Raw genomic sequence first — 21,559 nt, forward strand, 5'->3', positions numbered from 1 at the left:
ATATCCCCACAGATGTCTATAAAATCGCTACGGATAGCTTATATGGGTTCGGAAATATGGACTAAACCGTCCGGTCACATATGAAATTCCCATATAAGCCGGAAATTCCCATATAATGGATAAGATAATTACTACTTTCATAAAATCCATTATTTCCGCTATTTTTAGTAATTATACATACTACCGAATTGGATACAAAATTGTTGTACATGTTTCCAATCAGATAGCGTAATAATCTTATTTTTCCATTCAGTACAACGGTAGATATTTAAGTTTAAACAATTGGGTAAAATTACGGCAGAAAATTTTGAAACGGGACCCCTATATTGAAACGTTAGAAGTATTCTACTTCAAAGCAGCATTTTTGGCAACGTATGCCCCGGCGTTGTATGGCATCAAGTTCAATGTTATAAGTATAGGTAGTGCTATCGTTTTTTATTGATATTTTTCGGTGATTATTTTAAAAAACTCTTACTGTTGACGTTTCAGCTTACTCGATTATAATTTCAGCCATCTTCAGAACTCTTTACAATAAAAATACAAAAAAATACAATAAATTTTACAGATCACAATTTACGTTAAAAACGATCACGACTTACATTTAACCCTATTCGCCTCTTGCTATCGCTGGGGGAAACAAATTTAAACTAAACCTACAGCGTCGTTGCTCCCTCGTCTCCTGTGAATTGCTGCGTTGATCGTAGCTTGTTGAGAAGTCCATTATACGTGCTAGAGAAGCTAGCTGCGTCACGTTGAAGATTCACAGCTCTCTCCTCTCGCAGCTTGATGTGGAGAACCTCAGCAGTCAGCCTATTGGAATCATTGTTGATTCTCTCCAATACACGCGTTCTGTTGAAATCGAACTGATGTCCACACTCTCTCGCATGCTGCGTTAGGCCGGTTATAGAGGTGCTCGTGCGAATTGAATTTTTATGCTGGGCCATGCGTTTTTCCAGAGTTTGCGATGTCTGTCCTATGTACTCCCTATTGTCGCATCCACCACACGGAATGCTGTAGACCACATTGGTCTGTTGCATCTTTGGGATCCTGTCCTTCAACATAGTAAAGATAGTGTTTTTAATTTTGTCGGTCGGTTGGTACGCTGCGATGATGTCATTCTTGAGTAACACTTTTCCTAACTTCTCGCTTAGGCAGGGGATGTATGGGATGGAAATGTACTTAGCTATTTGCTCGTCTGTACTCCTGGTTTGCAGAGAGTTGTATAGTGAGTGTACCCTCTGTTTCAGTACACGCTTTATGAAGTGTTCCGGGTAGTTGTTGTTGCGCAGGATATCCGACGCTTCTTTTATGCTTACCTCTCTCTTCCCCGCATCAGTAAGCTTTAGCGCTCGGTCGAATAATGCGATAGCGGTATTCTTTTTGTGGGCGCGCGGACTCTCTGATGTGTAATCAAGGTATCGTCCTGTTGTCTGTTTTGGGGGCCATTTTTTATCTATTCTCTCTTCCCTTCTAGTTAATAGGAGATCCAAGAACCGGATAGATTCATTTTCTTCCTTTTCCACTGTGAATTTTATGCTGTTGTGATCTTTTTCGAACTCCTGGATGACAGCATCGATCTCATTCTCCTTACCCACCAGAAAACAATCATCCACATACCTTCGATACACTACCAGCGAAATATTTTTTTGTTTCAATCTTTCTATCGCTTCTCTCTCTAGCCTCTCCATCACTATATTGGCAACGACGGGAGAAAGTGGGGATCCCATCGGTACTCCGAATATTTGGTCATAATACTTTCCATCGTATTGAAAAAATGACGCTTCTAGGACTGTTTTCATCGCCTGTTTGAAACTGTCCCATGGGATTGTTGTAATGTGTTGTAGTTCGTTCCAACGTTCCTCAACATACTCGTACACTTTGTCTACAGGCACATTTGTGTACAGGGACACCACATCCAACGAGTATAGTACACATCCCTCCGGTACCCGCATCTTAGAAATCTCTTCTGCGAAATCAAAGCTATTGCGAACATGGTTTCCCACTAAATTGTTCAATATTCCTGAAAGGTATTGAGCCATACGGCACGTTGCTGAGCCAACGGTGGACACTACCGGTCGGAGGGGGCAGTTTTCCTTATGGATTTTAGGAAGACCATAGATCCGCGGTGGTGCGCAGTTGTACAATTTAAGTCTGTATTTGGTGGCTTTGTCAATGTGTTGGTCTAACCACCACTGCTCCACAATGCTGTTTAGCCTTTTTAGCACTCTGTTCGTAGGATTGTCCTTACGCTGCTTATAAGTAGATGGGTTATTTACCATTTCTGTCATTTTTTGGTGGTACTCGGTGGCTGATATCAGGACGGTTTTATTTCCTTTGTCGGCCTTTGCAACATATAGGTCTGGGTTCTCTCGCAAGAACTTCTTGCTGCGCACTATGTCTTTGTGTATCCAATCGTTCTCTTTCGTTCGTGGTTGGTTTTGATAGTTGACGTAGTTGGATATGATGGTAGAAACCTCTGCTCTAATTTCGTCAGCTTGTGGTTTGTTCTGTATTGCTGTCTCTACATCGGCGACAAGTTTCACGTATGGGATGGAGCTTTTTGTCTGTATATTGAAGTTGGGTCCAAGAAGAAGCGTTCGTTCCAAGTAGTCGGGGATTTCGTAGCTCGTTGTATTTTCTATCCATCCCGGCTGCTGGCTGATCTCTTCAATCTTTTTTCGCTTCAGGTTGCTGAGTTTATCTATTTTAGAACGTTTTGTCTTGTTGTACACATTCGTTGCTTTTTTCTCCACCATCACTTGTACAGTTCTCCAATCTTCCTCTTTTAGCGCTATTTGTACCACTCCATAGCAGGGTTGCCAAAATTAAATCTGTATTTTTGTCCTAAAAAATCTTTTTATCTGTATTTACTCTTCGAAAAATCTGTTTCGATATCTGTATCGAATCATTTGAGTTGTTTAACGTTTTGTTGGATTATCTATCGCAGAGATTAATTCCTGTGGTTTAAATCAGTCAAGCAAGGACCTGCTTACATTAAAAAAAACACTACAAATCGTTCTGATATTTTGCATCCAGAAACTTGAACTTTACCAATGTGCACCATGGAAAAATAATTTTCTTCTTCATTTAATGACTTTTGTTGATATATAATGTTACATACATTAAGTCGACCAATGTAGCTGTCGAATTTTCGGACAAAAAATTGAGAATTAACAAAGTCACAGAGCATTACAATTCACGTTTCCGGAAGTAGACTTCAGCCAGGCGTTTGCTGGGTGCCAACCTGAGTGTATTACAAACCTTTACCTTTCAGAATGAGCGACCACTCTCAAAAGTGAAATTTTTTTAATTAGGCTGTGCACACGGACGAAGTCGACATAAATAATGTCTTTTACTGTAAGCCGGATTTACCAACACTGCCATTAAACTGTGATGCAATGTTTGTCAACACGGCTGACAGTAAAAGTCATTTTAAGTCGACTTCGTCAGCATCCGCAGCCTAATATAGAGGGCTAAGCTGAGACAGACAGAGAGGAAATATTACTGAAGCTAAAAAAAATATTTCTAAAATTGGTTTACTAACATCACTTCTCAAACATCTGTATATCTGTACATACATGCAAAAATCTGTATATCTGCACATACAGATTCTTGGTCTGAAAATGGCTGAAAATCTGTATAAATACAGATTATTCTGTGTTTTTGGTAACCCTGCTCCATAGAGTTGCCGCTTTCTGTTCTTCAAAAAAAAAAAAAATATTTCGCTGGTAGTGTATCGAAGGTATGTGGATGATTGTTTTCTGGTGGGTAAGGAGAATGAGATCGATGCTGTCATCCAGGAGTTCGAAAAAGATCACAACAGCATAAAATTCACAGTGGAAAAGGAAGAAAATGAATCTATCCGGTTCTTGGATCTCCTATTAACTAGAAGGGAAGAGAGAATAGATAAAAAATGGCTCCCAAAACAGACAACAGGACGATACCTTGATTACACATCAGAGAGTCCGCGCGCCCACAAAAAGAATACCGCTATCGCATTATTCGACCGAGTGCTAAAGCTTACTGATGCGGGGAAGAGAGAGGTAAGCATAAAAGAAGCGTCGGATATCCTGCGCAACAACAACTACCCGGAACACTTCATACAGCGTGTACTGAAACAGAGGGTACACTCACTATACAACTCACTGCAAACCAGGAGTACAGACGAGCAAATAGCTAAGTACATTTCCATCCCATACATCCCCTGCCTAAGCGAGAAGATAGGAAAAGTGTTACTCAAGAATGACATCATCGCAGCGTACCAACCGACCGACAAAATTAAAAACACTATCTTTACTATGTTGAAGGACAGGATCCCAAAGATGCAACAGACCAATGTGGTCTACAGCATTCCGTGTGGTGGATGCGACAATAGGGAGTACATAGGACAGACATCGCAAACTCTGGAAAAACGCATGGCCCAGCATAAAAATTCAATTCGCACGAGCACCTCTATAACCGGCCTAACGCAGCATGCGAGAGAGTGTGGACATCAGTTCGATTTCAACAGAACGCGTGTATTGGAGAGAATCAACAATGATTCCAATAGGCTGACTGCTGAGGTTCTCCACATCAAGCTGCGAGAGGAGAGAGCTGTGAATCTTCAACGTGACGCAGCTAGCTTCTCTAGCACGTATAATGGACTTCTCAACAAGCTACGATCAACGCAGCAATTCACAGGAGACGAGGGAGCAACGACGCTGTAGGTTTAGTTTAAATTTGTTTCAACCAGCGATAGCAAGAGGCGAATGGGGTTAAATGTAAGTCGTGATCGTTTTTAACGTAAATTGTGATCTGTGAAATTTATTGTATTTTTTTGTATTTTTATTGTAAAGAGTTCTGAAGATGGCTGAAATTATAATCGAGTAAGCTGAAACGTCAACAGTAAGAGTTTTTTAATATAATCACCGAAAAATACCAATAAAAAACGATAGCATTTACCAACTGTGACCAAAAATAGAAAACAAGTATAGGTAGTGTTCGATTGGAATCGTTTTTTGATAGCAAAACCCGAAACCAATCGATTCAAAATGGAGTCTTGGCAGTTCTCTTTCTAGAGTTTTTCTAGATGCGATATGCGAGAAACCTGCTCAAATCAAAGGGATGATGTCTGAATGAAGGACGAGCAGATCTGAGAAGATTGTCTGCTTTAAGGTTGGACAGAGAATGGGCAAAAATAGAAAATGAAAAAAGCAGATTTTTCCACACCGTGTGTCATAAAAATCAATCAGCTTATGTAGAACTGCTTTTTTCGTTTTCGATTTTTGCGGTTTCTCTTTTTAACCTTAACTATGGCAGGCACCATATGATTTGCTGCAAACAAAAGAGATTATAACTACTAGAAGGAGCAAAGCGCTACTGTCTCCATGTATTCATGGACTGAAACATGGGGTCTCGCTCTAGCATATTGTATCCCATTACTTTGATATGTGTGTATCTGGGGCAATATGTGTCAAACTAATGGGCCTAGCATATGTAAGAGCGAGATGATAAATTTTTAGTGTTAACAGTGACATGCGACCTCTAGTAGTTATAATCTCTTTTCTGCAAACAGATTCCTCATATCTCGCAACCTAATGTCGACGGTTTCTCGCCGTAATTTTATCAGCCATCTAACATAATATTTGACGACTGTTTACTGAGTTTGCAGTGTTTAATTATTTTACGCTGCTGTCACGCTAAAAATTCTTTACCTATCTGTTTTTATTTACAAAAATCTATAATCTGTACCGTACAGAATCTTTACCAAAAATTCTTAAAAATCTGTACCTTTCTAGATAAATCTGTACTTGTGGCATCACTGGTCTCAGCAAATTATTTCGAAGGCCGTGATAATGCTAGTCATCACTACTCTACATCACACACACTCTAACATTCACTAATATATTTTGAGATGCTTCATAACCACTTTCGTAACAATCATTGATTAAATATTTATTGGTGGGTGCAATTTCAGCTTTTTTTTAATAAAAACCATTACATATAAGTTTTTGTCTCTATTACTTATGCATCATGCAAGTAATTTCTTTTTTCACACGGCACATCTGTCTGATTTGTTTCAATCTACAATAGATACTAGATGACGCCCTTGAAATGGCTTTCCAAGCGATTGACAACCTGGATGGAACTGTAGACGAACCGTGTTGTACGAATATGAAGGAACCTATTTATCAGAATGTAAGCGATGTTGAAAAGGATGCCTTTCACGTTTCGAAATATATCTCAAATTTTGAAAATGAGTCTTATTATCAGGTGTCAAAGGCACTAAATCCATACTATGAAGTACCAAAGACTAAACCTATTTCGCTATATGAGAATGTTGACATCTTGCAGTTAGTTGCTATCAGTTCTGGCAGTGACGTATTACAAGAAGATTTAATTAAGTTATCAATTGGCATAAACAATATAGAACCCCCTAAAGAGAAACCGCCACCGCCACCAACCGACAACGTTCATGAGGATCTAAAAGAAGTTATTCCAAGTAATTTTAGAGAAAGCTTCAAGCATATGAATTCAACGAAGCGCATTAAAAACGAAATACAATTCAAACGATCAAGCTTTCTTGGTGTCGAAGGGACAATGGACAGTGAAATAATAGAGTTTTCCGAAGAGCCACCATCTAAAGTTACTTCCATTATGCAAGACAAGAAAAAAATAGAAAAGGAATTTCTCCTAAGAACAGACTTGATCGATAATTTTGATGCGGGTAAGTAGATTAGCAATGTGTAGATAATTATATTATGTTATATGCAAACTGTTTGTATCATTTATTTTGAAGGTCGTGATTCGCGATTGTCGGAAGATCACTCTCGCCAAAGCAGTGAATTGTTTAATACGTCATCTGATGATACGGAGGACCCTATTAAACCCAAATTGGGCGAACAGATAGTAATGCATTTCGATGAATTTGATGATCATTTTGTGGGGCGTTGCAAGACCAGTGAATTTTATCAGGAAGGCATCGTAGATATGGATAGACAACGACTGGCGAAGGATCGAGAAATAAAGCAAACAGTAAGAAATAAAGTTTTCCTTTGCAGGTGCCAATAGGATTTATAATTGATTGCGTGGAGTTGGGGGTATTTTTTCTGTTTACTTTTGTTTGACTCATTTCTAAAGTTACACAATGCCACCGAGCCACAGTGGTTCAGTGATGTCACTTCACCCTAGTGATGCACTGGCGCGCCGGTGCCATGCCTACACAGAGAATACAATGATCACACACCACAGAAAAACAGAACGCTCCTTCTATCGGAGCTGCATATACCGCTTTAATGTGTGCGTTTGTGATGGGATAGCTTGGTGCAAGAGAACCGCACTCTCTTACTCTTAAATTCTCTGTGGCGCGTTCAGATAAATTCACCACCGCGCGTGCCTCAGAGTACACTGCGATGTATTCACTGTAGTGCACACTTGAGTGCTCGCTAGAATGTGCACTGGCGTGTGACCTTTGGTTTGTTTTGGTCTGGCAAGCGGCAGTGCGGGTGCGATTGATCTTCTTTATTCAAATCGTATTTGATAAGGCACGTTTGCGTTAGCTCAAAGGTGCCTTTTTTCATTTTGATTTCCTTAAAACTAGGGGGATACACATTTAAATATTATTTCGTTTTCATATAATGCAACTAAAGAAATTTTACAGCTAACTTGCTAATACAAGAGGGGATAATATAATATTCGTAAGATTACGGTGGGGGGGGGGGGGGGGTTGTTCTGTGTGTTTTTTGTATCATAATGGGATTTTTAGAAGGGAGATTATTGGAGCAATTAATTATTAACTAAACGGAACATTTTACAAGCATATTAAAACTAGAAATAACGAGAGGGGGTGGTTCAATTTTAAGATTAGGGGGATTAATTAGGGCTATTTTTAAGTAGTGGTACTTTTGGGCATTTCTTAACCCTCCAGAAGTCGCGCATATGGCCAACTGAACGAGCAGCGGCTGATGCATTAAGACGATTTCGCTAGTTATTCAGAGCAGCGTGTACTCAATGCACTAGCGCGACTGCCAGAAGATGAACGAAATTATTCATAGATCAACTAAAACTAGAAGACAGCGGGACACACAAATTGTGGGAAGATATTCAAGGGAATGGGCGAAGTCGCACATCTGTCTATCAGAGACAGTAGAGAGATGGTGGACAAGGCTGACAGGGGGGAAGAGATCCTAGCTTTCAGTTTCCGGTATCGTGAATCAACGATAAGAATTACAGATTCGGACGGATGTATCATGTATTGGGACGCCGGGCGCAGGGTTGCCAAAATTAAATCTGTATTTTTGTCCTAAAAAATATTTTAATAATATTCAATCACGCGATGAATTTTTTCGTGGTTTCTATCGTGTCGGTGCTGATTTTACCCGGCGATCGTTTGGATAAAATGCGGAATCTTATACAGAAGGTATTTGCATGCGTCTTTATTTTTTTCTTGTGTCAGGTACAATTCTTATAGATAGTTGGAATTGCACATGTATAATGATTTCGTAGTAAGAGGGATTTTTATTAATATTAAACCTTATTAAAAATTGTGAAAACAGGAATGCAAACTGATTTATTTCCGTTGTTGCGTTGTGATGAGTTTGGTGAATGCAAACTGATTTCATCATGTTTGACTGCTGATTATCTAATAAGAGTTGCTTAGGAAGTGATAAGTAGGAATTCATACCAATCCGACCCATATTAAGACCTCAACAGCATGGTAGCCATCATTGTCCATCGTTCACGGGGAAGGATAAAGGATAAGGTAGACGGGAAGTGTTGATGCTCCACCTACTTAACGGAAGGACGACGATTCATCAGACTCTTCCATAGGTGTCGCGGAGTTGGTGGTTTGGACGGGAATAGGGTCTAGGATTCGCTCCAAGCAAGCGATGCAACCTATAAAGCATAGTTTATTAGGTAGTAGTTTAGTTAGTTTTCGAGAACACTATCGCTTGAAAAAGAAGATCTTGTTTAGTTTTTGGTTCTTTTTAAACTCTGGGTAGCCGGCTACCATGAGTGTCCTGTTTTCTAAACAAAATCAATTTCAACTCCACACAGCCGACCGTGGGAGTATTGCCTAGAAAAGCTAATCTTATCTGCGTAATGGGCCGGATCACTATTTATTGCCACATTATTTAGACTAATTTCGCTATTCCTTCTCTACGATATATTACTGGGTTGCAAACTACCGAGTAATACCACGTTATACAGATAAAGAGTTATGATAGGTCGAGATGTTATAAATCAACGAAAGTATTTCTTATTTTCCATATCGGATTGTTTGTGAAATACACTATACGAACGATTATATCGAACATTGAAGGGAAATACAGAGGATCGTTAACCTGATGCACGGGCTTGTTACCAGTAACGGAACTTGAAATTAGATTCATTAAAACAGACATGGCGAATTTTCAATACGTATTGACCCGTGATCATCGATACCAGTCAAATCAAAGTTCCATTGGCGCCGACCTCCGAACAACTATTCATTTTTACGGTATTGTCTTCGCTAGATCCGTTCGCACCCTTTCATTCTGTCATTATCAGCAGAAGGCCGACAGCATCCTGTCGTCACCGGTCTAAGGACTAAATGTCATCAATAGACCTATACTCGCGTAGAGACATGAGCAAGGATGCAAAATGCCTACCCTAATAAACATCTTATGATCCAAAAGCCTAACGACCTGTTCAGGGTATAATCCAAACAATATGTGGAATCGTTGGATTATATGGGTTAAAGTTCGTGTATTATTTTTTTTATTAGGGTACCTTTTCTGCGGCTGTAATTTTTCTACCTAAATTCTCATTTCTCTCTCTGGATGCTGCTGTCATTCGCTAGTGCAGGACGCCCAGCGCTGTACGGCTGCCTGTGTGCAAAGCAGTAACATGACAAAAAACTACCGTCCCCAGTACAGCCACCAGACGCGAGCGGTACAGCTTCTCTTTCCTTATTTTACATTTTTTAATATTTTCAATCTTTTTAATATTTTTATTCAAAAATGACGACAATGAATGCGGCTCATTTACGCCACGGCCGGCATCAACGCTTTCGTGTGCGGGTTCTCCCTTTGACTATGCAGAGAAAAATGTACAAAGCGAGAGAACAAACTTTACTACGCCACACTCTCACCGAGCAGTCGGAGTACAGTAGCAAAACAAAAATGTATTCTACTGCTGTACGGGAAAATATACTCGGTTTGGCTACCGTTCTGGCAAGAGCTGTAGTGATGCGTCGCTGTAGCGGGCTGTACGGCTTGTGCAAATGTAAATATACCGAAAAAATGTAGTTTATCGGTACCGTTGGCATCCCTGGACATGAGATAGAAATGAAAGCTAACCAATGAACATGACAGAAAAACACTTATTCTTTGTGCTGACATAACTGAAGGTTCTTGCCAACCGGTCCTCGATCCCTCTCGCGAATTGTTAATTCTCAAACCTTATACATGATTGAAGTCATCATTCCACTCAAATAAGGCCATGTGTTTTCCCTATACACATTGAATGCTCTGTGGATCAGTTCCCCCGTAGGTAAAACAAACCCTAAACAAACATAGAAATTCACTTGTGTCTCATCGGCATAAACAGAACTTCTGCTCGAACGGGACATCACGTTTGATCAGTCGTTTGATTGAAACACATAGTGTGTTTTAGTTTTAAGGGATTTGCGTCAAGCCGGCGCTAATCTATTCCGACAATACGTTAGTGTCGGTTTCTGAAGAGGCGAAGCCGAAACGCAACATAGTATGAAATAAGGATTTGTGCCCTCCTGTACAAAGACTGGTTTTTACCAACAAATTTTCACCCTAGTGAGATATTTTGGTTTTTACCAAATTTTCCTCCTTAGGGTGAAATATAGCATAGTGCTTTCGCATAGGCCTGCTAAGCCAAGACAAGTTTCGGCTTCACTTGTGTCTCATCGGCATAAACAGAACTTCTGCTCGAACGGGACATCACGTTTGATCAGTCGTTTGATTGAAACACATAGTGTGTTTTAGTTTTAAGGGATTTGCGTCAAGCCGGCGCTAATCTATTCCGACAATACGTTAGTGTCGGTTTCTGAAGAGGCGAAGCCGAAACGCAACATAGTATGAAATAAGGATTTGTGCCCTCCTGTACAAAGACTGGTTTTTACCAACAAATTTTCACCCTAGTGAGATATTTTGGTTTTTACCAAATTTTCCTCCTTAGGGTGAAATATAGCATAGTGCTTTCGCATAGGCCTGCTAAGCCAAGACAAGTTTCGGCTTCACTTGTGTCTCATCGGCATAAACAGAACTTCTGCTCGAACGGGTCATCACGTTTGATCAGTCGTTTGATTGAAACACATAGTGTGTTTTAGTTTTAAGGGATTTGCGTCAAGCCGGCGCTAATCTATTCCGACAATACGTTAGTGTCGGTTTCTGAAGAGGCGAAGCCGAAACGCAACATAGTATGAAATAAGGATTTGTGCCCTCCTGTACAAAGACTGGTTTTTACCAACAAATTTTCACCCTAGTGAGATATTTTGGTTTTTACCAAATTTTCCTCCTTAGGGTGAAATATAGCATAGAAATTTGTTTACCCAGTCCAAAGAGAAGTTGGGCGACCGGCGGATACGTCTTCCCTTACAGTGTCGTCACATAAACGAACACCCAAAATTTACATGCGACAAAATATCTGCAATAAGAAAGCAAAAAAAGCTGAATATCCAAGGCGGCTCATTTTCTAAGATAGCACCGCCGATGAAACACCCAACAAGGGACGCGGACGAATATAGCTGTGCACCGACCGGCTGGTTTGCCACCTATTTTTCAGGCGAAGAATTTCGGGCGACACCTGGTAATCGCTAGTCGCCGTTGAAACACCAATTATTTGAATATGCCAGTTTTTCTTATTGCCGTATTTTTTCACCTTTTAGATCATTTTTCACCACATCTGGAATGTACGCTGTGTTTCTAGATGTTTTCTGTGCATTTTCGCTGTCCTTTCATCCGGGATCGACAGCCCCAAATGCGGGGAAAAGATTTTTTTTTCATTTGCCGGAAATCGATTTTCACAAACTGTCACCACTCCCGTCAGTCAAAAATACATATGCCGAGAAATGCGCTTATAAGCCACTTCGATATAACCGCTAAACCGCGCTGTTATTCACACTTTCGATAACCGGGAGGCAGCAAACTGTGTCGAAAATGGTGAAAACTAAGCGACTCGAAGGGAGCCCTACGAGAGCAACCGCTCGCGACGAAGATACACCTGAAAATCCATGCGAAATTATAGCTATTTGAACTGTTAATATTAAAGTAAATCACATTTGGTTGTAATGCCAGACTACAACAAATGCATACATAATAAGAAAATATAAGCTTCCGTTTCCCACTGGCCAGTCAACTGACCTTAGCTAACCTAATAGCATTGTGGCAACTATTTAAACGACAGGCTATCTATGACATTAGCGCGCTGAGAGTTATTAGACCACTGATACAGGCGCCGCACAGTGGCCGGAAGCTGGCCAAAACCTCAAAAAATTATTTTTGAAATAATGATATTTTATATTTTTCCCAAATTTCTCATGTATTGAATGATGTATATTCGAAATTTTATGATCATTGGATTAGAACACGATTTTTAACACGAGTTTAAACGTAACAAAGTCCGGATTTTTTAATGATTTTCATTTCCGAAACCACCATTGCTCTGTTCACTTCAAATGCATGTTGCTCTTTTGATTTTGGTCCGATTTTAGCACAACTAGTTTCATTGTGTAGAGGAGCTAAGGAACTTGGTTAGTGAGTAAACTACATTTGGTAAATTTGCTTGGAACTATGACCTTTTAGTTTAAATATGTTTAAGGTGGTCAGATCAAAAATACTTTGTTCACTAATGTATTCTGTACAAATTTCGGAATCATTTCGGAACGGTCACATAGTATACATTCTATGTGAAATTACCTCTACTTTTCGAATATCATTGTCTCGTTCTGCGCCTAGGTGCGCAAAAAGGTTTAAGAAGATTTTGAAGCTTTGTTGCTGATATGGAGACACATGGTGTTTTGTGTAAAATAGTTAGACAATCTACAGTAAACCAACACGTTCAACAATGGTTTTTAAGTAGTGTTCTTCATTTTTTATGATATTGTTGACATTGGTGAACAGTAACGGAAAATCTATCATGAAAACGGGATTATAGTTATAAGAAAGGTTCAATGACACTGTATGGAAAAATGCATTTAATATTTTACGACTTTTGACATCAAAAATGAGCTCAGCACCCCAAAATTAGCTTAAATTGTGATTTTCAGCCAAATTAGGTAACATTTGAGGTTTTGTCCGACTTTTGTTTGAAGAGCCGCCACTGTGCGCCGGTTTAAGGTTCCCCCACACTGACGCGATTTTGACGCTGCGACTGCGAAAGTTTCGCGATGCGACTTGTCGCCAGCATTTCTGTTCACGGCGACAGATGACAGCCCCTACACTGACGCGAATTTTCCGCGCTGCCAGATGCCAAACTGCAGCGATTTTTTTCATTCACAGCTTTCAGGATTTTTGGCGCTGACGCCGTGTATTCGCAAAACTATTCAACATGGCGCAAACTGAAAAGTTAATACAATTAGTTAAAACATATCCAATTTTATACGATTTATCGCACGATGATTACAAAAATATCAGGAAAAAGATAAAGCTTGGTATTATATTGGCATGTAGCTAAAGGAAAGTGGTATGTTTATCTGTTACTACACTGTGTGTGTGAGCGAATGTCCAAAATGTACACAAGGATTTCTGATGGATGGCGGAACCGATTTGATTCATTCTAGTTATAGGCTACCATTGAAATACATTCAACTTTAAGCTCCGGTTTTGGAGTCACAAAATGATGAGTTGTTTCCCACATGAAATTCTCAATTTTGAATGAATCAAAACCTAATATGATGTGCACCAAATTATTTATATGTGCTGCTCCAGGTCACTGATTGTCAATAAAAGTCACGGTTATTATGGGAACATCGGGAAGCGAACAAAAAAATCAGTAGCCTTCGTTTCTCGAAGAATGTTTATTAAGGTGAAAATGGCTACTTAAGAAATTTCTGTTGGATTGGCTGTCATGGGTCATTTACGAAATTCTCATATAAGACGATACCATCTAAATATAAAAAGTGTTTAAAAGTTTCCAACGTATTCGTCTACTTCAGGTGGTTTCGGATGTTTTGAATTTTCTGTCAAATTTCAGCTATAATGGAACCTATAGGTCGATTGAGTGGTTTTGTGCATTGGAAACATATATAATGACCATGCAATTTGAAATATATACAATATCTTGTGTAATTTTTTTTGTCACTGAAATATTCTACGATAAATTAGTTGCTTGTCTCGGATCCGTTTCCAAGCTAGCAAAAGCAGGTCTCGCATTAAATTGTGCATATTTGGAAGTTTTTAAGCATACATGCGACTTGTTGAATGTTTAGTGTTGTACTTTTCTTTCGAAGGGTCCAAAAGCGACTGTTTTACGGAAATGGTCACATAAGATATTGGTTCAAAGCGAACGACTCATCATCTATCACGACATAATTCCAACGTTCTATTTGTCCTGGCAACTTTTGGGAAATTCAAAATTTTAATCCTTGGCTTTTACTTGGCACATCCAAAATGCCGTCATCACTATTTTTCCCATAACTATCATTATCGACACATAAACCGATAATCGGGTCCAACGACAGCCATAAGGACTACCGAAAATTTGTGCATCTAACTGAACTGCTTAGAACTTGTTTCATTAGGTCACTTGATGGAAACGGCTCTAAAACTATACCCAATTGTAGAAAAACTGCCACCGGTAGCGAAATCTAAGACGAAATAATCAATTATTTATTTTGCTATATTTGCAAACTATTGTAACAAAATATACTCATTTGGAATATTGCAGGAGACAAAGTAAAGAGCAGATGGAAAAATTTGCGAGATACATACATGAGATATTTAAAGGTTAACAGAACAAAAACCGGTCAAGCTGCCAAATCGGATACAAAAAGGGCAATGGGCTGATTCAATGGAATCGTTTAAACCCTATTTATCATTCGCTAAAACTAGTACAAATGTTTCGAATATTCACGAGTCCTATATTGCGTTGGACAATAGTGCAAGTGACAATGCCTCACAACCCACACCTTCAATACCATCGCACGAAGAATCAAGTACATCACATGAAATCCCAGCTTTGTCTACCGCTGCGAAAAAAAGACCGAGAATGGAGGAGCCCGTTTCATCGGCAGATTCGCTAATAAATTATTTCAAAAATAAGAAGAAAAGAAATGAATACGATGATGTAGACATGCTGTTTCTTGCTCATGCAAAAACAGTCAAAACCTTTTCAAAGAAACGACAAATTTTAACTAAAATGAGCATATCCCAGCGTATTGCTGAACAAGAGCTAGCAAGCTTGAATGACCAAGACCACGGAGAAAGCAGCACAAATATTGCGTCACAGGATGTGCATGTCTCAGGTTCAGCAAGTCCAATCCAACACGATTCTTCTACAGCATTACAGATAGAATCACAAGATGAAGATATATTCTTAAATCACACGGAAATCGCGATTGATGATGTTGCTGAGCCGTATTGTGTGAGCGACATCGAAAACACGGACTATGTCATCGAAAACGAGGGATGCATCGACATGACGATTGGAGCGCACGTCCGTGCGTCGGTCGCTAATTACTTCACAACCTTTGATCCACAATATAACTAAAACATTCATTAAAACTTATTTATGATATAAGAGAAAACGTTAACAATAAAATATTTTGCAACCTGAAGTTTTAATTCCTTATTTACTTTCCTGCTAACGACTATTGAACGATGAAATATTCGCAATAGTGTATCACCTTCCGAATCTGCTCGGCCGATGTCTGTTTTATACATTCACTTCCAATGTTCTTCTCACAGGGCATTTATCCACCTACATGGGTGCATAAAAAGGCTTACTCAGTGAATTCAATGAAAAATAATTCGTTTTATTTTAATATATTTTGTTTAATGCATCTTTATTAAGATAAACATACACCAATGTAATTCATCACCTTGTGTTTCAATAGCTATACTAGGGTTCGTCGCGGTGCGGATGTGGGCGGTAAATGGATTGTCCGCACCGCAACCGCAAAAAAAATAATAAAACCGCACCGCTTACCGCAACCGCACTTTATTTACCGCACCACACCGCGCGGTAATGCGGTAAATGCGGTAAAATTTTTATATTCTTAAAAAATACACACCTAGAAAAAATAGTGTAAATTTACGTCTCCTGACCATGACATACAGTGACACAATCTCAAATTCGTATTCGTCTACTTCAGGTGGTTTCGGATGTTTTGAATTTTCTGTCAAATTTCAGCTATAATGGAACCTATAGGTCGATTGAGTGGTTTTGTGCATTGGAAACATATATAATGACCATGCAATTTGAAATATATACAATATCTTGTGTAATTTTTTTTGTCACTGAAATATTCTACGATAAATTAGTTGCTTGTCTCGGATCCGTTTCCAAGCTAGCAAAAGCAGGTCTCGCATTAAATTGTGCATATTTGGAAGTTTTTAAGCATACATGCGACTTGTTGAATGTTTAGTGTTGTACTTTTCTTTCGAAGGGTCCAAAAGCGACTGTTTTACGGAAATGGTCACATAAGATATTGGTTCAAAGCGAACGACTCATCATCTATCACGACATAATTCCAACGTTCTATTTGTCCTGGCAACTTTTGGCAAATTCAAAATTTTAATCCTTGGCTTTTACTTGGCACATCCAAAATGCCGTCATCACTATTTTTCCCATAACTATCATTATCGACACATAAACCGATAATCGGGTCCAACGATAGCCATAAGGACTACCGAAAATTTGTGCATCTAACTGAACTGCTTAGAACTTGTTTCATTAGGTCACTTGATGGAAACGGCTCTAAAACTATACCCAATTGTAGAAAAACTGCCACCGGTAGCGAAATCTAAGACGAAATAATCAATTATTTATTTTGCTATATTTGCAAACTATTGTAACAAAATATACTCATTTGGAATATTGCAGGAGACAAAGTAAAGAGCAGATGGAAAAATTTGCGAGATACATACATGAGATATTTAAAGGTTAACAGAACAAAAACCGGTCAAGCTGCCAAATCGGATACAAAAAGGGCAATGGGCTGATTCAATGGAATCGTTTAAACCCTATTTATCATTCGCTAAAACTAGTACAAATGTTTCGAATATTCACGAGTCCTATATTGCGTTGGACAATAGTGCAAGTGACAATGCCTCACAACCCACACCTTCAATACCATCGCACGAAGAATCAAGTACATCACATGAAATCCCAGCTTTGTCTACCGCTGCGAAAAAAAGACCGAGAATGGAGGAGCCCGTTTCATCGGCAGATTCGCTAATAAATTATTTCAAAAATAAGAAGAAAAAAAATGAATACGATGATGTAGACATGCTGTTTCTTGCTCATGCAAAAACAGTCAAAACCTTTTCAAAGAAACGACAAATTTTAACTAAAATGAGCATATCCCAGCGTATTGCTGAACAAGAGCTAGCAAGCTTGAATGACCAAGACCACGGAGAAAGCAGCACAAATATTGCGTCACAGGATGTGCATGTCTCAGGTTCAGCAAGTCCAATCCAACACGATTCTTCTACAGCATTACAGATAGAATCACAAGTTGAAGATATATTCTTAAATCACACGGAAATCGCGATTGATGATGTTACTGAGCCGTATTGTGTGAGCGACATCGAAAACACGGACTATGTCATCGAAAACGAGGGATGCATCGACATGACGATTGGAGCGCACGTCCGTGCGTCGGTCGCTAATTACTTCACAACCTTTGATCCACAATATAACTAAAACATGCATTAAAACTTATTTATGATATAAGAGAAAACGTTAACAATAAAATATTTTGCAACCTGAAGTTTTAATTCCTTATTTACTTTCCTGCTAACGACTATTGAACGATGAAATATTCGCAATAGTGTATCACCTTCCGAATCTGCTCGACCGATGTCTGTTTTATACATTCACTTCCAATGTTCTTCTCACAGGGCATTTATCCACCTACATGGGTGCATAAAATGGCTTACTCAGTGAATTCAATGAAAAATAATTCGTTTTATTTTAATATATTTTGTTTAATGCATCTTTATTAAGATAAACATACACCAATGTAATTCATCACCTTGTGTTTCTATAGCTATACTAGGGTTCGTCGCGGTGCGGATGTGGGCGGTAAATGGATTGTCCGCACCGCAACAGCAAAAAAAAAATAAAGCCGCACCGCTTACCGCAACCGCAATTAATTTACCGCACCACACCGCGCGGTAATGCGGTAAATGCGGTAAAATTTTTATATTCTTAAAAAATACACACCTAGAAAAAATAGTGTAAATTTACGTCTCCTGACCATGACATACAGTGACACAATCTCATATTCGTACACCTCTAGTGTATATGTTTAATACTGTTTCATAAATGTTTGCGCTATTTAATATAGGTATTGTTTTGTAAATGTGGTAGTAGAATCATCATCTGTCATTTTCTTATCATTTCCATATCAACTTTTGAATAGGGCCAATAAGATTTGTAACAAACTATTGTTTTGCTGATTTCTCTTATTTTGTTATAATTTCAACACAGAAAATATTTGAAATTGATTCTACCAAGGGTAAATATGTTGATTCAAGTGTATTTTTCATGAAATTCAACTCGGCAGCGGAGTAATGAGCAAAAGAAGTTTGTTTACAAAAATCTCATTAGCCCTTTTGAAGAATTAATATTGATTTGTAATCAAAAGTGTGCAAAATTCCGAACACTACACATAAAAAATCATTACTTGGTGTGAAAATGGCACAATTTCATATTCGTACACTTTTTTTTTTTTTTTATTCATTTTGTTTATTTGATAGGCACAAATGCGTTAGCTTGGCGGTGCCAAATGCTTTTGTTTTTACATTTTGGATATCTTAAAACTAGGAGGTTACAATGTTGAAATATTTTTTTTACAAAGGAAAAAAAAGTTTACAGCTATCTTAAGACTAGAAATAAGATTCAATATACAAGAGAGGGCAAAAGATTTTTTTATGAAAAAATTTAAAACAAGGGATTCACTTTGATATACAAGAGGGGGAGTAATAGTATTTTACGAAATATTTTACGGTTATCTTAAAACTAACAATATAGTTTAGTACACAAAAGGGGGAACAAATATTTATGAGAAACTTCACAGAAATCTTAAAACTAGGGATTCAATTCTATTTACAAGATGGAGGACAAGAGTTTCAATAAAGAGTAAAAATTATAGCTATCTTAAAACTAGGAATACAGAATACTAATTTGAATTTTTTAACTGAAACTTATGCTTGGTCAAGATATTCAGAGGGTGGCTTATTTCCGCATCAGTGTAGCAGCAGTTGTATCAAGGGCAGGGGAGAGACAGGGAAAGAAGAGCAAAACTTGCAACTTTCGCTCGAACGGGGTTCGTACACTTTTGAAAAGTCTATCAATTTGTAATTGAAGACCTGTTATTTCTTTATTTTTTTTTGTGTCGCTTAAAAAAATAGATTTTATGACTACAAAAAAATGTTCATTGGCACAGTTTCCTTTATACTAGTTTAAGAAAATCTCTCAAATTAACGTAATGGTTAAAAAATGTAAATAACTGCCATTATGAGACGGAAACTAATTATTACTCACCAAAATGAGGCTATGAAATCTTTGAAATTGTTCAAAGGTGGCGTCTAACTATTTAACATGTCGTCAAAAACTTTGATGTGGCGAAACGTAGAGCAGATATTGTGAAAAACTTGAGCCGTAAAAAATTTACGATGAAGGATAAACGTTTTTTAATTAGAAAAATTTGGGATAATCGAGTAATTAATGTTATATACATGGTAAATACATTGAATCATAGCATTTAAGTATAAGTCTGTTCTGGTACGGTTTGTAATGTATGGAGAACGGACAATTTCAATCCCTGTGATCTGAGCAAGAAGCTGTTCATCAATGAGAAGAACAAAATATTGATTTTTTATTTACTAAACAACATTGAAACATTTTATCGGAATACTGGAAAGATTGCCAACTTTGTCTACGAGTCCAAATTCAACATCTTTGACTCAAATGACTGTTGTTTCGAGTGGAGAAAATCGAACTCAGACTTGGACGTAATAGTCATATAACAGCAGCTAAGCGCAGGAACAGTGGAGTTATTGTATGGGGTATTATATGTCCACTAGAAGTGCTAGAAATTTGGTCTTCATTGATGGAATGATGGATCAGAATGTGTATTTTAATATGAATATCTTAAAATAAACTTCAAAGCAAAGCTTCCGTAAAATGGTACTTTTACTAAGAAATGGTGGATATTGAAAATTCGATCAGGAGAAGAACCTAAAGCATAAGACGTACAAACAACGTTCAGAGTAAATTTATAATTGTTTAAATGTTATGGATTCTCCACTACGGACCCCGTTTATTAACTGTTTTGAAAAATAAATGGGAGTAATTGTATAAAAAGTGCAAAACTTTCCGGATTATAATGAGAATGATGTTAGAAACTACTATTTAGAAGAATGGGATAAAATTTAAGTTGAATGCACAGAAAACTAGTGGTCAGCATTCCAATACGATTGAAAACTGTAATTGCAAACAAAAGCTACCACATTGAATATTTGAGAGGCTGAGAGTAAGTGGGCTAAAATTTTGTTCAGAGCAAAAGTGGGTTAAAATATTCTGTTAGATCAGAAATGGTATAGTCATCACACCTAGGCAATAGTGGATCAAATATTAATTCGCGCAAAAATTGTTCGACAAAATTTTCAGGGCAAGACTGGTATAGAATATTAACCCATTTTTGCGCTAAGAAAAGAATCAGAATTTTCTTATTCGGACTTGTGGGAAATGAAATTTTATTAAATTTTTCGATGCCTTAGAAATCGTGTAATATAGGATCCGTATAGGTCAATAGGCATCGGAAATTGACGGTTGCCGCCATTTTGAAATTTTGACTTCCGGTTCCCACAAAGTAGTGAGAACCACCATCAATATGGGTGTCATTTGAAAGGGGATGGTGAGCAGACATCGAAAATTGACCTTCACCGCCATTTTGAAATCCAAGATGGCGACTTCCGGTTACCATAATATAGTGAGAACCACCATCAATATGGGTGTCATTTGAATGATCAACAGACACCAAAAATTGACCATTTTCGCCATTTTGAAATACAATATGGCGATTTCCGGTTACCACAAAATAGTGAGAACCACCATCAATATGGGTGTCATTTGAAAGGGGATGGTGAGCAGACACCGAAAATTGACCACCACCGCCATTTTGAAATCCAAGATGGTGACTTCCGGTTACCACAAAATAGTGAGAGCCACCATCAATATGGGTATCATTTGAAAGGGAATGGTGAGCAGACATCGAAAATTGACTTTCACCGCCATTTTGAAAACCAAGATGGCGACTTCCGGTTACCACAAAATAGTGAGAACCACCATCAATATGGGTGTCATTTGAAAGGGAATGGTGAGCAGACATCGAAAA

General features: G+C 38.3%; 1 protein-coding gene across 11 annotated transcripts in view; it reads left to right on the forward strand.

Moving 5' to 3' along the window:
- LOC131683134 (uncharacterized) overlaps window positions 1-21,559 on the forward strand; it is a 1,279,861-nt gene that overhangs the window by 863,310 nt on the left and 394,992 nt on the right. For 10 of the 11 annotated variants that reach the window (XM_058964951.1, XM_058964952.1, XM_058964944.1 and 7 more), the window contains 2 exons: window positions 6,073-6,706; window positions 6,779-7,014. In XM_058964951.1, coding sequence (XP_058820934.1) covers window positions 6,073-6,706; window positions 6,779-7,014 — 870 coding nt within the window. Of the gene's footprint in view, window positions 1-6,072; window positions 6,707-6,778; window positions 7,015-14,880; window positions 15,857-21,559 lie in introns of those variants that run through there. The other variant, XM_058964953.1, reaches the window with a different exon arrangement.

Source organism: Topomyia yanbarensis, chromosome 2 (assembly GCF_030247195.1).
Source record: "Topomyia yanbarensis strain Yona2022 chromosome 2, ASM3024719v1, whole genome shotgun sequence".
Lineage (NCBI taxonomy): Eukaryota > Metazoa > Arthropoda > Insecta > Diptera > Culicidae > Topomyia > Topomyia yanbarensis.